The 15,666-nt window shown below is 47.0% G+C and overlaps 2 protein-coding genes across 7 annotated transcripts in view; one reads left to right on the forward strand and one right to left on the reverse strand.

Annotated features, from left to right (window-relative positions):
* The window catches only part of RFC1 (replication factor C subunit 1), an 80,482-nt gene extending 69,729 nt beyond the window's left edge, over positions 1-10,753 (forward strand). The window contains 9 exon segments of the mRNA XM_084799511.1: positions 97-195; positions 1,281-1,435; positions 1,579-1,606; positions 1,608-1,697; positions 5,427-5,484; positions 5,487-5,571; positions 8,150-8,363; positions 8,709-8,882; positions 9,516-10,753. Coding sequence (XP_084655637.1) covers positions 97-195; positions 1,281-1,435; positions 1,579-1,606; positions 1,608-1,697; positions 5,427-5,484; positions 5,487-5,571; positions 8,150-8,363; positions 8,709-8,882; positions 9,516-9,602 — 990 coding nt within the window. The 3' untranslated portion in view covers positions 9,603-10,753.
* A 171-nt stretch (positions 10,754-10,924) lies between these two features.
* Positions 10,925-15,666, reverse strand: part of WDR19 (WD repeat domain 19) — a gene marked incomplete at its 5' end in the record, with an annotated part of 191,913 nt that continues 187,171 nt past the window's right edge. For 5 of the 6 annotated variants that reach the window (XM_084799503.1, XM_084799501.1, XM_084799502.1 and 2 more), the window contains 4 exons: positions 11,572-11,811; positions 14,051-14,175; positions 14,498-14,574; positions 15,305-15,428. In XM_084799503.1, coding sequence (XP_084655629.1) covers positions 14,064-14,175; positions 14,498-14,574; positions 15,305-15,428 — 313 coding nt within the window. In that variant the 3' untranslated portion in view covers positions 11,572-11,811; positions 14,051-14,063. Of the gene's footprint in view, positions 11,542-11,571; positions 11,812-14,050; positions 14,176-14,497; positions 14,575-15,304; positions 15,429-15,666 lie in introns of those variants that run through there. The other variant, XM_084799504.1, reaches the window with a different exon arrangement.

Here is a 15,666-nt window from a genome sequence, read left to right on the forward strand (position 1 = left end):
TCTCTCCATCTCTGTACAGTGCCTCATACTTTTCCTCCTCATACTTTTGCACAGGGAAGGAGAATAGCAGCCCTTTCTAATTTATGTTTCTCGTAGGTTTTACACAATCTGAGTATGTGGTGTGCACAAAATAAGGCACTAACCTATGACCAAGCCAAGACTGATTCGCAGAGGGCCAAGAAGGATATCAGACTGGTAAAATAAATTTCCATTTTTCAAGTTATATTATGAAGGTGGTGTTTCTTGTCCTGCTTGTACTGGCTTTGGAGACATAATATACTTTCTTATTGTCCCTGTGGAACCCAGGGACTTGTCAGAGGTGTAGACAGTGGAGCAGTGAGCTTTTTCCTCAAGCACGGCCATCCACTGCTACAGATGGTGAGAAAGGGATGTACACCTGCAGGCCAGAAGAGGGCGCCAGATCTCATTATAGATGGTTGTGAACCACCATGTGGTTGCTGGGAATCAAACTCAGGACCTTTGGAAGAAAGGCTCTTAACTGCTGAGTCATTTCTCCAGTGAGAGAGGGATGTTTTAAAATGGGAACAAATGCATTCATGGCCACTGTGGTTTTGTACTATTGGGAAGTCTAGTGGTTTAGTTTAGCCTCTAAAACTAGAGGTCTCTATTACTTGCCTCTGCTCTGTTTTTCACTAGTCAGAACAATAGGTAGAGCGATGACTTGCTAGTTCTGTTTTCCCTGTGCTCGGCTCAGCACCCTCCTTCCTCCTTAGCCCTCCGTAACCACCGGTCTTTTCCATCTCCATAGTTTCCTTCCCCTGGGTGTCACATAGCACGTAGCCTTGGAGATTAACTTCTTTCACACAGTAGCATACATTGTGTGCATTTAAGGTCCGTCTTTTTTTTTTTTTTTGATGGACTGTCTTTTTTGTTTGTTTGTTCTTTTGAGAATGTGTTGCCAATAGCTCAGTTGGGCTGCCTTTAAGCTCAGTGTGTAGTTGAGGTTGGCCTTGAACTCTATCTCCAAAGTGCAGGATTACTGGTGTGTCCCAACATTCCTGGCTGATAGTTTTTATTAAAATTTATCAGTTTATTTACCATTCAATTACTGATGGATATCTTAGTACTTCCAGATTCTGGCAGTTGTGATAAAGGTGCTATAAGCTCTGCAGGATTTTGTGTAAGCATAATTTCGGTTCATTTGGGACCCCAGAGTGCCATGTCGTTCTCCTCAGCAGGCAGTGAAGGTTCCCTTTGCTCCACGTCTTCACCAGTATTAGGTTTTGGTCATTTGGTCATTTTGTGCCCCTTCTTGGCAGGGCCCATTTGATGTCGCCCGGAAAGTGTTTGCTGCTGGAGAGGAGACGGCACACATGTCACTGATGGACAAAGCGGATCTTTTTTTCCATGACTATTCCATAGCGCCCCTCTTTGTCCAGGAGAACTACCTTCATGTGAAGCCTGTGGCTGCAGGGTGAGCTTTGAGGGGTGGGGGTGGGGTGGGGTGGGGGAGGGGCAGGGCTAGGACCCTCCTGCACCGCAGAGGCCGAGTCCTTGTGCAGGGGTGGCTATGAATTTGATAGTGGGATAACCCAGGCTGGCAATTTTTCTCTGCAGGGGTGACATGAAAAAGCACTTGATGCTTTTTAAGCCGGGCAGCAGATAGCATATGTGATGGTGACTTAGTGGACAGTCAGATCCGGAGTAAGCAAAACTGGAGTCTTCTGCCCACACAGGTAAGTGTGGGGCCTACTTTAGCGGAAGAAGAAAGAGTTTTGTGGCTTCTGTAGTTAGGGTTTTTGTTTGTTTTGTTTTCCCATACATATAATTTTTGAGACAGGGTTTCTCTGTGTAGCCTTGGCTGTCCTAGAACTCATTCTGTAGACCAGGCTGGCCTCAAACTCAGAGATCTACTTGCCTCTGCCTCTTAAGTGCTGGGACTAAAGGTAAAAAGTATCCTTACTTATATTCTGTGGTGCACAGACTAGAGATGGAAGCTAGAGCCTTGCATGTGCATGCCCGGCGCTCTCCCACTGGCTTGTGCCCACAGCTCTCAACTCTTAACTGTTCAGCAACATTGTTGGTTCAAGTAGCAGAGATTTCCAGAAAATGTGTCTCCATGTTTTTTGAGACAGAGTCTTGCTGTGGAGCCCTGGTTAGTTTGGTATTTACTCTGTAATCCAGACTTGTGGCAGTGCTCCTGTTGGGTGTTGCTGTTAGCTTAGAAGTATGGCCTAATAAAATGCTTACTGTTAGGCTTATGGTGGTAAATCTATCCTGCTGTCATAATAAAAAGACACACACAGACACCTGTTGTATTTTAGAATAAGCCTTATTTTTACCTGGGCAGATATTAACCCCCTAAACCACCTTCCAATATGTTTCATCCTCTATCCCACGCCGTCGGTTCTAACAAACCCTGTCTGGGCTGCCTCCTTCCGTATCCTAAAATACTTGCTAAGGTTGTTCATCTGGCAAATCCTTTTATGTGGAACATCAGAGTTCCTCCTCTGGGCCCACATGGCTCTTTTCTATCCCATGGCGATTCTCCTCCTCCTCCTCCCTCCTCCTCCTCCTCCTCCTCCTCCTTCTCCTTCTCCTCCTCCTCTTCCTCTCTCCTCTCTCCTCCTCCTCCTCCTCCTCCTCCTCCTCCTCTTTCTTCTCCTCCTCTCTTCTTCCTCCTCCTCCTCCTCCTCCTCTTTCTTCTTCCTCCTCCTCCTCTTCCTCCTCTTCCCTCCTCCTTCCTCCTCCTCTTCCTCCTCCTCCTCCTCCTCCTCCTCCTCCTCCAGTATCTCTCTGCTTCTTCCCCAAGATCCTCTCTGTCCCAAACCCTGCGAATCTTCACCATGCCAACCTTCCTCCAGCCCTGCCCAGGTCCCGGCTTTCTTTATTAGTTAACAGGGAGGCAAGGTTAAATAGCAGGCCTTGGGTACAAGACAGTCTGCAGGAAGAATCTCAGGGGGCAGGCAGTTAACAAATATAAAGCACCAGACCATACCCCAACAATTCCCCTTTTCTATCTAAATAAAAAGGCCACTTTCATTTCATTTATTTTAAAGATTTATTTAGGTATACAGCATTTTGCTTGCATGCACGCCTGCATGCTAGAAGAGGACACCAGATCTCATAATGGTTGTGAGCCACCATGTGGTCGCTGGGAATTGAACTCAGGACCTCTTGGAAGAGCAACCAGTGCTCTTAACTTCTAAGCCATCTCTCCAGCCCAAAAAGGCCACTTTTAAAATAGAATAACATACAGTAAGAACAATTAGGAAATAATTATAAAAACCAATTATAGGTGTGTGTCACCACACTTGGCTTGCTATCTTCTCTTAATTATACCCATACATTTGCATGAAAATGAGGAAATGATGCCTCATCCCTTGAAGTACAGATATTTTCATTTTGAAAAGTGTTTTTTCTTTTCTTCGTAGTTGTACATTTGATATGCCATCTTAGAGAAATGATTTTAGGCACAGAAGAAAACACTATGTACAAATGTCTCCCTTGCCAGGTGGTGGTAATGCACACCTTTAATCCCAGCGGAGGCAGGCAGATCTCTGAGTTTGAGGCCAGCCTGGTCTACAGAGCAAGTTCCAGGACAGCCAGGCTGCACAGAGAATTCCTGTCTCAATGCCTCCCCATGCTCACCCCCTAAAAAAAATCAAAAGGGAGAAGTTTCCCAAGCATTAGTTTTGATAGGAAAACACTTCAGAAGGCTCACAGTTCAGCCACAGGAGGATGGCTAATTATACTCAGTCCTTCTGATGAAGTATCTCTAAATAGAGATTATCTGATAAAAACTTGTGAGGAAATATTAGAATAAAGGAGAATACAGCATTTATGGAAAGTGTAACAAAAGCCTTCAAAAAATAAAAAACTAAACTATTGGACAAAAAAAAATTCCATTACCCCCCTCCTTTGGTTTTGTTTTGTTGTGTAGCGTATTGTGCAATTCTCCTGTGCAATCAGTTGCTTATGTTAAGCACAACTCCATTCCTCTTAAAGGATTGTGTGCTGTGCTACCCGGGAAATGACAGGTGTACTGAGGTTGGTTTGTCAAGGCCACAAGATGACCTCTGGGACAGTGTGGCCAGGGTTGATAGCAGGCTCTTTGTGTGGCCATTTCTGTCTTCCTCTCCTTCACCACCTTCACCTCCGGGCACTGGTGCGTGTGTGTGCACTCACGGGAATGTGGAGGCCAGGGGTCAACCTTGGGCATTAGTCATCAGGAGCTGTATACCTTAGTGTTTGTTTTGATTTGTTTAGTTTTTGAGCAAGGTCTTACTATGTAGCCTTGCCTGGCCTGGAGCTCTGTATAGACCATCCTGCCTCTGCCTTTTAAGTGTTGGGTGGGATTAAAGGTGGGCACTGCCATGCCTAGCTCTTTGGTTTTTTAAGTGTGTGTGTGTGGTCTGTATGTGGAAGCCAGAAGGGGGCACTGCATACCCTGGAGCTGGAGTGAGAGGCGGTTGTGACCCTTACAACCAATTGTGCTGGGAACTGACTTTGTGTCCTTTGGAAGAATAGTGAGCACACATACACACGCACGTGCTCTCTCGCTATCTCCTCCTCCCTCCCTCCCTCCCCCCCATCCTCTATGTATCTGTCTGTCTGCCTGTCATCTGTCTCTGTTCCCCCCTGCCCCCCACCCCCACCCCTAAGACATCTGTGTGTGCACACAGATGAATGCAGGTACCCATGGAGGCAGATGCTTTGGATCTTCCTGAAGTGGTATTAGAGGCAGCCATGCGCTGCCCAGTGTGGGTGCTAAGAGCTAAATTAGGGTCGTCTGGAAGAGCAGTACAGCTCTTAATGGTGGAGACATCTCTCCAGCCCAAGACAGTAGAGACAGGGTCTCTTGATGACATGGAACTTGATTAGGCTAGGGTGGCTGGTACTGAGTCCCAGGAGCCCCTTGTTCCCTCCCAGAGTTGGGGATACAGCATGCGTTATAATGCCTGGTTCTCACATGGCTATTGGATCTAACTCAGGTCCTCAGGCTTGGGTGGCGAGCGCTTGACTGAAACTGTCTTCCCAGTCACTGTTGTGTTGTTTCCTAACAGGACAGGGAATGCACTGTGATCAGGCCTTGGGCCATTACTTCACCCATAGACTGCCACTCCATTTCCAGTTGCTATATGCACTGCCCGCAAACCAAGTGAGATTTAAAGAAACAAAGTCTATTGAGCTCACAGTTGTGGGAGATGAGCAGCCTGTGTCTGGTGGCTTACAGAGTGCTGTGCCACACAAGGCAGGAGGTGGATACGGTGGTGTGTGTGTGTGTGTGTGTGTGCGTGCGCGCATGCGCGCGCTTGATCTCTCTTGCTCTTATAAGGCATCCTCAAGTGCTACAGTTGGATAAAGTTTCTACCCTCTTCATAGCACACTGCAGGGATGAAGAGCTGCAAAGGAAATAGCTTTATACCAAATTTAAATTCTGGACTGTGTTTTTTCCCTCCCAGGCCATTTATGCCAGTGTTCTCCCTGGAGAACTGATGAGGGGCAATATGACCCAGTTCCCACCTTCCCAAGCTGGCTGGGAAAGCACTCATCCACCGGCAGACATGATCGGATCGTTCAGGACCTAGCTTTGCACATGAGTCTTAGGTAAGCAGAATCAGTGCCCTCCTGCCAGGTGGGTGGTAGGTGCATTAGCCTTTACCCCACAAAGACGGGTGTTTTAGTGTGTGTGTGTGTGTGTGTGTGTGTGTGTGTGTTGTGCGCGCGCGCGTACGTGTGCATGCTTTCAAGACAAGGTTTCTCTGTATAACGTTGGCTGTCCTGGACTCTGTAGACCAGGCTGGCCTTGAACTCTGCTTCCCAAGTGCTGGGGTTAAAGGTGTGCGCCACCACGCGCTGCTGGCTTAGTACTGATTTTGTTGCTCATTTAGCTAAATGAATTCTGGCTAATTTCCTGCCATTTGGCTTGAGTTCTATCCTCTGTTACAGCATGAAGGTGGAAGTGTGTACATCTGAAGTCTGCTGTTGTCTGTTGTTACTGGAAGTGTGCTGTTCTTAGTGGAGTAATTGCTGTTTCAGAAATAGTATGAAAAACTGGAATGTTCATAAAGAAGTGGAGTTAGTTTTTGCCTGTTTTACTGGAAGGCCGACCTGGTCATGACATAGGGAACATAGGTTGGCATTAATAGGTGGCCGCCACTCAGATAATGAGAGTGAATCCACTAGCCGAGCGTGGTGGCGCACACCTTTAATCCCAGCACTTTGGGAGGCAGAGGCAGGTGGATCATGGGGTTTGAGCCCAGCCTGGTCTACAAAGTGAGTCTGGGACAGCCAAGGGTAGACAGAGAAACCCTGTCTTAAAAAACAAAAGCAAAACAAAAAAAGGATGTTTAAAGAAGTCGAAAAGTACTTGAGCTTGTTAAAGTTTATGAATTCTTACAATAACCATGAAGGCTGCTGAAGAGTCCCTATTTCTATTTCTGGGCCTAGAACGTTAGGTTTGCTCCAGATCCACCGTGGTCACTGGGTGGGTTGAGGTAGTCCCTGTTCTGTGAAAACGTCCCTCTTCCCAGCTCTTGGCCTTTTATTCCACGATGTTTCCTCTTGCTGTTCTAACATAGAATGGGTTAAACACCACAAATTTATTATCTCCTGGAGGAATTATCTAGGTGGGTGCAGTGTCATCACCACGTCCTTATAAAGTGGTGGCTGCCATGTCAGATTCGTGGAGGGTTGAAGGTGCTGCTCTGTGGCATGGGAGATGGAGACGACCAGGCTGTGCCGGGCTTGCTGTGTGCGTCACTTCTGCCCCAGCTTGTAGTTGTCAAGTACCCTGCATAAAGTTGCCAGGCTTGAAGCCAGAAGCAATTGTAAAAATTTAGAATGTGGTTGTGGTAGCACACGCCTGTAGCACCTGGGAGGCAGAGGCAGGGGGATTGCTGTGAGTTCAAGGCCAGCCTGGTCTACACAGAGGAACTCTGTCTCAAAAAACAAAACAAAGTAAAAATTTTAGAATGGTGGCATTAGAAATATTATTTTGATCAGTTATTTTTAAGGGAGTGACTATTTCGTATTTATTATTTGTTTGTAGCCCTGGCTAGCTTGGAAATTGCTATGTAGACCAGGCTAGCCTTGAACTTCCAGAGATCTGCTGCCTCTGCCTCTGGAGTACTTGGATTATAAGGATGTGCCCCCAGAAAATTGTTTCTTTCTTGAGAAGATTCTACTAGTTCTCAGCAGCCCAGAGCTGTTTTCCTGCTTCCCCTGCATGGCACCCACCATTTCCCTGCTCTTCTGCACAGCTGGTGTTTGGATTTGGAACGCTCTGCCTAGACAGGAAGGTTCAGCGGATAGGCACGAGGATGTACAAGCTTGTGTACAGCTTTGTCTATCACAACCAGAGACCAAAGGTGTTTAATCTCACTCACATAAGAGTGGCGCATAACAAAGGGTCGTTTGCTTTCCAGTCACAGAGTAAAGAAGTAGAAAGTAGCCTTTGAGCACAGTGGGGAGGAGCGCTAGGTGTCCCGAAGCTCACGTCTGGGCCAGCAGTTTAGGGCAGATGCATAGAAGTGCATATCCAAACTACAAGTTCTGATTTACTGGTTAAGTTAAAATGCCTATTGAAATTAAGAATCATATTTTGGAGCCGGGCGTGGTGGTGCACACCTTTAGTCCCAGCACTCGGGAGGCAGAGGCAGGCGGATCGCTGTGAGTTCGAGGCCAGCCTGGTCTACAAAGCGAGTCCAGGACAGCCAAAGCTACACAGAGAAACCCTGTCTCAAAAGACCAAAAAAAAAAAAGAATGTGTGGTATGAATGTGTCTATTTAATGACTCAGTTTGAAATCAGTAGTCTGCTAGTGGCTAAGGAACTGTCCCTGTGTGTGCACATCTGCATGCTACACAGAGCACTTGTGGAGGTCAAAGGGTAGATAGAGTTGGGTCTCTCCTTCCACTTGTAGGACAGAGACCCCACTTAGGTTGTTAGGCTTGAGTGACAGGTGCCTTTACCCACTGAGCCCTTTGGCTGCCCCAAGAGCTGCTCTCCTAAGGAGAACATACTGTTCATTAAAAGGACCTGTGAAATAACTTAGGCATGTTATGAAAGTTAAAAACCTTGAACTGTGCCTGACTCACTCGAATGATAATTTAACGTGGGGCGTTAGAGATAGGGTGCCATAGCCGAGACTTAAAAGGTAAAGATTGTGTCCTTGTTTGCTTCAGAACTTACTCCAGCAAAAGGACAGTGAACATGGATTACCTGTCACACATCAGAGACGCACTCGTCCAGCCCCTGGCCGCACACGGCATAGGAGGAGTTCAGCACGTGGTCACACTTATGGACACATACTATCTGGTGAAGGAAGACGTTGAGAATATCATGGAAACCAGCAGCTGGGGCGGCAGGCCCAGCCCCTTCTCCAGGCTGGATCCCAAGGTACGGTGCCCTGTGCTGTCGACACGTGGTCACTCAGCAATGAGCTGCCGGCCTAGCCGTGCTCCTCCCCCCACGTTTGCTGCTTGCTGGCCTGCTCCACAGACGGTACTAGGACAGTGGGCAGAACAGATGGCAGCATTCCACACTACCGCTTGTGTTTTCAAGTTGGGCAAGTGTGAGGTGCAAATGCAGGTGAGTTCTTGATGGATAGCAAGGCTTACATTTCTATTGTGTGTGCAGCTAGTTTGCAAACAGTTTAGAGGGATTTCCCAGGCTTCTCAACTAGGGCTTAACTGACGTTAAAGAGTTGTCCAGCGCTCAGGGTAACCTTTCTTTTTACTTCAGGTGAAAGCAGCCTTCACAAGAGCTTACAATAGGGAGGCCCACCTGACCCCATACTCACTTCAGGTGGTAAAGACATCAGGATCCAGCGCTGGATACAGTGAAGAGTCACAGGAAGATGACATGCAGTCTGATGAGAAAGAGCAAGATGCAATAGAGACTGACGCCATGATCAAGGTAGTGTACTCAGCTATGGGCAGGGTGCCTCAGACATGATCTTTTCCTCTGTGTAATGTGTCTTGTGAACAGTAAGGCCTGTTCTGCAGGCAGCAGGGTGAGCTGGAAAGACAGTCATGTCTTGCTCATTGTAATTCAAAGTGTCGGGATAGATTCCGTCTTTATAAAGTGAACTTCTTACAGTGGTGGAAGAGCCAAAAAGCAAGAAAGTGGGCCATCATAGTGACTGATGTGTGTTCTATAAGAAGAGTACATGTGTGTGAATGTGTGTATGTATATGTATATGTTCATGTGAGCACATGTAAAGCCTAGAGGTCAAGTGTCGTCTTCTATTTGAGACAAGCTCCCTCATTGAACCTAGGGCTTGCTGCTTTGCCCAGCCAGCCAGCCAGTGAGCCCTCAGGCTCAGGACAGCTGCGTGCTTCCTAGCTCTGAGGGTGGAGATGTGCGCCGGCTGCCATGCTTTGCTGTCATGAGGCTGTTGGATCTGAGCTTAAGTCTTGAAGCTCCTGCATCAAGTACTTTTCCGAGGCAGCAGCAGCAGATACCGTGGCTTCACTCTTCTAACTGAAGACTCTGTTGCCCTGTTGTTTACGCAGCAGTATATTAACTTTTTGTGCATCTCTCCTTCAGCAGAAGAAGACAAAAGCGTCAAAGCCTTCAAAACCAGACAAAGATAAGGAGTCCAAAAAAGGAAAAGGAAAAAGTTGGAAGAAATGAAACTGTCGCTCAGTCCCAGTATCTGCTTTTAACTTACCGCCTCAACTAGTCCAGCTGGTCTAGAGACCGAAAGGCTCACCCTTTGCCAGAGTAACAGCTGTGTGTGGCACAGTGGGGCGGCCTGGCGGTCCCATCATCAAGGATGGCGCAGCTAGAAGGTCTGACAAGCCCTTACAGAGGTGGATAGGACTGCTGCAGCCTTGCACCGTCCCTCCAGCCGAGAGACTGCTGGGATCGAGAGTGACTGTGTAGAAAGAATTCACAGGCTTCGGGTCAGAGTTTAGCTAAACCATAGCAAGTCCGGGCACAGTGGGGCTGAGGCATCTTTTGTAGCTTAAGTTTCTCCTAATGGCCGTTAGTGGACCAATGCTGACTTTTTTTAAAAGTAACATGGTAGTTCTTATTTTATGGTGAAATTCTGTAAATAAACCTTAATACAAAGCAGCCACCACCTGGAGCTGAGTATTCTTGGTCTATATTGTCAGGTATCTCGCAAAGTATGCATCAGGATCCAATGTCCATGTAATGCATGGATCATTGTTAAGATTGTCATTGTGTACAGCAAAATATGTTTGTTTATTACTTTTCTTATTAGTTTGATTGGATTAAACTAATTGGATATTCAGTGTTTCTTACCTACTCTGAATAACAGTTCTGCAGGCAAAGGGTCCCTTTGCATTGACCGCATTGCTGCTGTAGGTAGCCTCTTGGCTAGTCAGGGTGCAAACATAGGACTGCTACACGTTCCTGGCCTCCTGCAGGCTCAGCCATCAGGTTAAAACCAGTAGAGTCTAGGCTGGGTCAGATTCACAGGCTCTTTCTGGCCAGATGCTGTCCTGGGACGGAGCCTATAAGCCCTAGTGGGATTCAGGTTGCATCTAGACCTGTGCTTGTAGAAGGACCTCGAGGCCGTGGACCTGACCTGGCCTCTAGGTGATTAGGTCTTTTAAAGTCAGGAGGCGCTCAGAGGACTACGCTGCCTCTGTGAGGTAATGCCAAAAAATATAAAGTCAGGACCATGCCTTTGAGGACATGGCCTTGTTGGGAGAGAAGACAAAGTCCTGGAGACACTGAAAGTGTGTAACCAGTGTGGACGATGTGTGTCATGGAGATGGGTTCACTATGGAAATAAAGCCTTGCCTTAAGCCCGAGCCTGAGTCCTGCCCCTCTTTTCTGTGTTGGAACTTGGCTGCTGCATTGCAGGTTTCCTCGGCCAGAGGTGTGGATGGTTCTCGAGTACACATCCTTCTGTTTCTGTCCTTTTGGGCATGCAAGTCACGCCTCCTTCAGTTGGGTATCCAGGAAAGGCCTGGTAATCGGAATGTTTTCAGAACAAAACAGTATTTACTTATTTAAAAGTCATAGTTTAAATTATGAATGCTATGAACAAGTTGTAAGACTCATAAGTAAATTTTGGGAACTGTAAATATGCTGTTTACAGGAAGGTGGGAGTGAGTGCCACAGCAGTTTGAATGAGGACTTGAATGTCCCGATTGGGATTAAAGCCCCTAGCAGCCTTTGAAATGGCCCTCACTGCCCAAGTGCTGGCTCTGAGCACTCCATGTAGAGTTCTGAGTCATGGCCATTTGGATGGCTCTCCCAGGCAGTTCCTTCTGATATGTTTTGGCAGGACTGAAAATAGCATTGTTTGTTGACCTGGAAATTATAAATGAGTAGACTTCCTATACGAGGATGAGTATCTTCCTGCTGTTCTGGAGTGAGGGCTCACATGTGAAAGCCCAGCGAGGCCTGTAAATCCCCAGGATGCACCACACCCAGCGGAGTTTATTCATTTTTAAAAGATGACTTGTCTTTGGTGTTTTGGTTCAAGGAATAGACTCTGCTTCGTGCACATCTTATTTCAGACTCTGTAGTATTCTGAGTCTGTGCTGGCCAGACTTTACAAGGCTTCCAAGCCACCTTTCCCATCTTTTTCTCTCTGTTCAAATACAGGAGAATGTTACAAGAGCTAGTCAACAATTTTATTCCAAAGAAGATTATTTACAATTAATATACTATTAAATGGTATAGAGCACAGAATATGTAGGAGTTCGAAGAGGAAATACACAAAGTGCAGCAGGTTATGTCACTGCAAAGCTGAGTGTGCTGGCCTGTGTCGTGTTTCTGTGTCCAGGGAGGATCATCCTTGGCGTCTACCAGGGGTGGACACAGCTTCCTGAGGGGAGATGCCATCTGCTCAGGAGCCCGGCTGAGAAAGGGACAAACAGATACCTTCAGAAGGGTCTCAGGCAAAGGCCTCCCTGGTCATAATGCTGGATTCCCGCTCATTTCCTTGAGCTTCCTCACCCAAGCTGCGTAGCACGCTGCTGAGACATCACTGTCAAGCAGCGACAACAGTGATGAAGCCACCTCACTGTGAGGGCTGTGAATGTGCCCAGGATGCCTGGCAGGCTGCAGAGCATGTTTTTCCTGTTCCTTAAACTAAACAATGGCTCCTTCTCTGAAGGAAGGCTGGGAGCAGTAGCTTCAGCAGTGCCGTATGAGGAGACAACAGGAGAGTGCATGATCCCAACTCACTGAAGCCACGGCTTCCAGGAGCTCTGATGCGCCACAGTTTGGGTTTCTGTAGTGTATCACGGACACTGATGCAGGGCAGTATTTGGAGAGAGCCTGGGAGCTTTATTAACAGGGCTCTACTTTTAGAAGGGGCAGAGAGACACATCTGTCTTCCTACAGATAAAGGTATAAACTTTGGGACAAAATATAATCGACTAACTGCCCAAAGGTTTTGGAAAACAACCAGAAACGGACAGCAGCTGAGATGACGTCGTTTGAAAGCGAAATCTGCTGGTTAGATTCAGGGCCCTCCCTGTGTGTGCACCTGAGGGTAAGTCCATGAGGCAGGGGATGGCTAGAAACCATGCCATGATGAGGTGAGTTTATCCCCTGAGTAAAAGTTGAATTTAGCACTCAAAAACCAATATAACCTACTAAACAGAATAAAGGGAGAAACTTTTACTATCAATTCACACAATTCATTTGACAAAATTCAATATTCAGAAAACTAAGAAAAAATTAGGTTGGAGGCCTTTCTTTGGGGGGAAAAATATCCTAATAATGAAGCGAGTGAGCATGGTATTGAAAGCCTGCAATCCCAGGACTTGGGAGCGTAAGTGGGAACATCACTGCAAGTTCAAGGCCAGCCTGATTTATAGTGAAATCTTGTTTCAAAACCTGTGAGATCGCTCACTGGGTAAAGGGCCCTCATGACCTGAGTTTGGTATTTTTTGTGCTTTGGAAATATAGCAAGGAAGTGAAAAGGCCCACAGAGAAAATATTTGTAAGTAATCCATCATAAAATTTGCATCTTGTTATATTACAGAGTCAGCTCTTATAACTTAAAAGGGCAATCCGAGTCTAAAACTGGGCTAGGCACTTTGAGAATGCACAAATGACCAACAAGTGCACTGCACAGTGTAGGACATCCATGTAACAGGACGCAGGTGAGCCAAAAAGAAAGGTTGTGGGGAGACTGGAACCTGTGCACGCTGCTGGGCGTCATGCCACAGTACTGTGAAAACAGTTCCATGGTTCAACAACAGTAAAAAGGCCAGTGATGCTGGGAGGCAGCACATTAGTTAGAGACAGCAAATAGGCTGGGGCAACTCCAAGCCTGTGTCTGTCTGTGACCGTGACCTGGAATTCCATTTCAACCAGGGTAGCTTCAAGATGTTGTATTAGGAATGATTTCTGCACCCCCTGCATCTCCTACCCCCACGCCTGGTTTTAGTAACCGCTCTTGACTTTTAGCAGGGTATTGGCTTCCCAAGTAGAGCTTACCGTTCTCTGCTTCCCTCTGCAGCATGTGTGGCCATGTGAGCAAAATCCTTGTCACTGGAGTGAGGTAGGAATAGTATGTTTGTAGCTTTGTGTGGCCACAGTGAGACTGAACTGGGATTTTGAATTTTCCAGAAGTCAAACTTTATACTGTAAATAGCCAACTGAAAAGCTACCATTTAACGAAAGTTGGCTCTAGTTTTGTTATTTTGGTGTTTTTTGTTTGTTTTTTGAGACAGGGTTTCTCTGTGTAGCCCTGGCTGTCCTGGATTCATTTTGTAGATCAGGCTGGACTCAAACTTCAACAGTGATCCGCCTGTCTCTGCCTCCTGAGGGCTGGGATTAAAGGCATGCGCCACCACACCCGGTAGCTGGCTTTGGTTTTAAGGGTCTGATTAAAAAGAACCCTCCATAGTTTGATAAAAATACATTTTAGTTAGAATTCATGATGCTGCATGGCTTAAAATAACAACCTTTGTTACTTGGGAAACCATAGTCCCTTCATTTGAACATTTAAGAAGTTTGTCAAGACCATTGAACTTGGACAGTTACATGTTACACGAAAAGGAGTTGGTGCCAATATGCAGAATTAAGCTGTGTGGGGACACTGGGCTCTGGGGCCTGGGGGAGAGTGCACGGCGGGGCCTCACCTGAGCCTGCTGCTCACTGCTCTGTCTCTGTCCGCAGGTACTGGGTACAGTCTGAAATTTTTTTCAGTTGACTGAAGTTTAATCTTTCTGAACACATGGGACATGTGCTTTCACTGCTTAGCAAGCTGTTTGGGGAGATAAATGCAGAGAAAAATAGGTAATTAACATGTCTTTATCTTCAGGTTAAAGCTCAAGGGAAAACCAGCTACTTTTTGCCTACACCTCTTGACATGTCCATCCACGGAGGAGATACAAGGACAGTGCTGTCCAAGGGCCTCTGAGGGAGAGTGCTCTCAGAGGTCACAGAAGGTTCTCGCAAGGAGACAGATTTGGGTCCTCAAGGATCTTTAGGAATACAGAGTGAGGAGCCCTCAAAGAGAAGGAATGGCAGAACAGAGGCCTGTGTCTGGGTTCTTTTGTGTGACTGGGCGAAGGATGCACACTTACATCTTGAATTCTGAGTACAGCGCAGGGAAGCCACAGTGCGGGCACATTGTCCAGTCATCTTTCAACATGTGTCGGCCCTGAAAATATTTAAGAATGAAGTTAGTCATTTCACCAAACAAACCATGGCCAAAAATGGGCCTCTGACTAGAACTATCCATTCTACTTCAGGTAGGTGGTACCTGTCTAGAAAGATGCAGCCACATGGCCACAGCTGGGTTTGACTTGGTAGAAGCATGTTTAAAGATGGACGGCCACCATGCCAGGCTTATTTGACAGATTTTCTGATAATAGGTTTGTGTTTGTGTGTGTGTGTGTGTCTGTCTGTCTGTGGTGGGGATTTTGAGACAGGGTTTCCCTGTGTAGCCCTGGCTGTCCTGTAACTCTGTAGACTAGGCTGGCCTTGAATTGAGAGATCCATCTGCTGGATTCAAGGGGCCTGGCCTAATAGGTCTTAGTGGTACAAGTTAACTACCAGTTATAAGTACCACAGTGTGCCAGGTGGGCTATCTCACCAATGCAGCTGACCTCAGTACAAAGGTAGGAAAGCAGGCTGCACGGTGCCATACAGCCAGTAGGTGGCAGCAGAGGCACTGCCTGCACAACTCTGCCTACCGCTCCTGGAGAGGGCCCTCCCTTGGGTTCCTGGGTACTTTGAACCTCATCTCTGGTGACCGTGGAATTTTAGGCTACATGGTCTGGAAAAGGAGTCTGGAAAAGGAGTCAGAATATAAGTGTCCGAAGTGAAGAAAACATTCGCACATCAAGTATTCTCCCAGGTGGAAAGGACATTATTACAAAGAAACTCACTGTTGCAATGCAGTAGGGAATGTTGTTTTTACAGCCGGGACAGAGGAGCTCACATTCTGGGAGGAGGAACTGGCAGAACGGACATGGGGTCGTGGCCTCTTCTGTCTCGGATGTATCTGGTCTCCTGGAGAAAGCAGCACATGGCGTTTACAGACACCACTTGGCTCCATATCATGTGAGCAGAGAAAAAGCACTATCTGGAAAGAGTTCATTCTTCCCAGCTCTTTGGCAGCCAGGGCCCAGGTACCAGGAAGAGAAGGTGCACTTGGCCTGGCCAGGTCCAGCTGGCGTTCCCAAGCACTGGCCTGTTGCGCAGGCAGGCTCCATGTCATCTCACTGTGAGGCAGGAGTGGTGAGTTTGG

The sequence above is a fragment of the Acomys minous genome (assembly GCF_964271855.1).
Source record: "Acomys minous genome assembly, chromosome: 10".
Classification (NCBI taxonomy): domain Eukaryota; kingdom Metazoa; phylum Chordata; class Mammalia; order Rodentia; family Muridae; genus Acomys; species Acomys minous.